At 53.7% G+C, this 2122-nt stretch overlaps 2 protein-coding genes across 2 annotated transcripts; one reads left to right on the top strand and one right to left on the bottom strand.

Moving 5' to 3' along the window:
- Positions 1-416: 416 nt before the first annotated feature.
- Positions 417-1676, top strand: ENH_00029430 (tRNA-specific adenosine deaminase, putative; the record flags this gene model as incomplete). The annotated part of the gene is made up of 3 exons (XM_013580040.1): positions 417-461; positions 750-1286; positions 1587-1676. 3 exons carry the CDS (start codon positions 417-419, stop codon positions 1674-1676), a joined length of 672 nt encoding a protein of 223 aa, XP_013435494.1.
- Positions 1677-1872: 196 nt separating this feature from the next.
- Positions 1873-1974, bottom strand: ENH_00029420 (hypothetical protein; the record flags this gene model as incomplete). The annotated part of the gene is made up of 1 exon (XM_013580039.1): positions 1873-1974. A coding segment is annotated over one exon (102 nt), but the record flags the coding sequence as incomplete, so codon positions are not given.
- Positions 1975-2122: the final 148 nt, after the last annotated feature.

Below are 2122 nucleotides of genomic sequence, written 5' to 3'. Positions count from 1 at the left end.
TAATTTAATTTAATTTGCTGCAGGCGGGCGGGCGGGAGTTTGCGTTTGGGCGTCTGGACGCGGAGTTGCGGGAAATTTGAGGATTTGGAAAAGTGGATTTTTTGGGTCAATTTTTCTCCTTTTTTCATTTTTAAATGAAAAAATAAATACTTTTTGACATTTAAATGAATAATTTCAATTAAATAAATCATTTTGGAGTTCAAAAGGCTTCAAATCCGCAAATTTTGACCATTTTCCCGCTTTTCTGGACGCTGCTGCTGCTGCTGCTGCTGCCGCTGCTGCTGCTGCTGCTGCTGCTGCTGCTGCTGCTGCGCAGCAGCAGCAAGTCGGGAAGAAAGCTGAATTAAATTGATTCTGTTTATTTTGTTTCTTTTTATTTATTTTGATTTAAATTATCTTTTTGTCATTTCAAATTAATGGCAACCCCAAACATGGAGGAAGAAGAATTCACCCAAGAGGAGGTGAGCGAGCTGAGGTGTACAGACACCTGCTGCTGCTGCAGTCGCTGCTGCTGCTGCTGCTGCTGCTGCTGTTGCTGCTGCTGCTGCTGCTGCTGCTGCTGCTGCTGCTGCAGTTCTCGCTGTTCTGTCTGCTGCTGCGTTTGCTGCTGCTGCTGGGACTAAAACTAATTATTACAAAGCTGCAGAAGGATTAATTAATTAATTAATTATTGAGAAATAAATTAATTAAATTAAAAATAAATAAATTAAAATAGTCAAAAGAGTTTGCTGCGACGGGTGCCTGCGCAGCTGCTGTACTTCATGGGGGAAGCAGCAAAGGAAGCAGCAGCAGCAGCAGCAGCAGCAGCAGCAGCAGCAGCAGAAGTGCCTGTGGGGTGTGTCCTCGTTTGCCCCCGCAGCAAAAAGATTGTCAGCCGCGGGCGAAATGAAACTAATAAGTGCTGCAGCAGCAGCAGACACTGCGAGATTGTGGCCATTGACCGCTTCTTGCAAACCCTAAACCCTAGTCAGCAGCAAACCCTAAACCCTAGCCAGCAGCAAACCCTAAACCCTCGGCCTGCGGACGCGCCCCCAGCCCCGAACTCCAGCTGCCCACGCACCCCCCAACAAAACCCACAGCAGCAGCAGCAGCAGCAGCAGGAAGAGCAGCAGCAGCAGCAGCAGCAGGAAGAGCAGCAGCAGCAGCAGCAGCAGCAGGAGGCCCCGGCTCCGCAGCAGCAGCAGCAGCCCGCCCAGGACGCCCCCGGCGCCCCCGCGAGCGCCGCCGCCGCCGCCCCGCAGCAGCAGCAGCAGCAGCAGCAGCAGCAGCAGCAGCAGCAGGTGGCGGTTTGGGTTGCGCAGCAAGTGTCTGCTGCTGCAGCAAGGGTTTTGTCTTCTTTGTGTCTCTTTGTCACCTGCGAACCCTGCGTTATGTGCTGCTTCGGAATTAGGGTTTGTGGTTTATCTAGGGTTTACTTCGGGTGTATGAACAGCAGGTTTGGGGGTTGCGGCTCGGTGCTGCGCGTGCACAGCTACCGCCCCCAAACCCTAAACCCTAAACCCTGCGGCCCCCAAACCCTAAACCCTAAACCCTCAAACCCTCGCGCCGCCCTCCAAACCCTCAGCTGCTGCTCCGGGCTGCTGCAGGCCGAAGCAGTGCAGCTGCTGCGAGGGTTTTACTCCAGGGGAAACCCTCGGGCTCCCGACGAAAAGAGAAAACGGCCCCTCAAAAACTAGGGTTTAGGGTTTAGGGTTTAGGGTTTAGGGTTTAGGGTTTGCGGCGGACGCCGCGCCCCAAGCCCCAACGGGTGTTCAGACACCGCAAACTTGCAAACGAAAAATCGCCAAACGGGACGACCCTCAGGGCCTAGGGTTTAGGGTTTGGCGGGCCTGCAGGCCTAGGGTTTAGGGTTTAGGGTTTAGGGTTTAGGGTTTAGTCGCCAAGCCATTTGAACCTCGCAAAGAGAGAGATGTGGTCTGAGGGCCGCAAAGGAGAAGGCAGGAAGGGCGAGCGCAAATACAGAGACTCCGCCTCCTGCACGCAAACCCTAAACCCTAAACCCTAAACCCTAAACCCTAAACCCTAAACCCCAAGCCCGAATCCGCAGCCAGGCGCTCCTAAACCCTAAACCCTAAACCCTAAACCCCAAACCCTCGCCCGCGGGCGCTCCGCGCCCGCCCCG

This window comes from Eimeria necatrix, genomic scaffold (assembly GCF_000499385.1).
Source record: "Eimeria necatrix Houghton genomic scaffold, Enh_scaff2153, whole genome shotgun sequence".
Lineage (NCBI taxonomy): Eukaryota > Apicomplexa > Conoidasida > Eucoccidiorida > Eimeriidae > Eimeria > Eimeria necatrix.
Note: the sequence above shows the minus strand (reverse complement) of the source record. Positions and strands in the feature narration are given on the sequence as shown.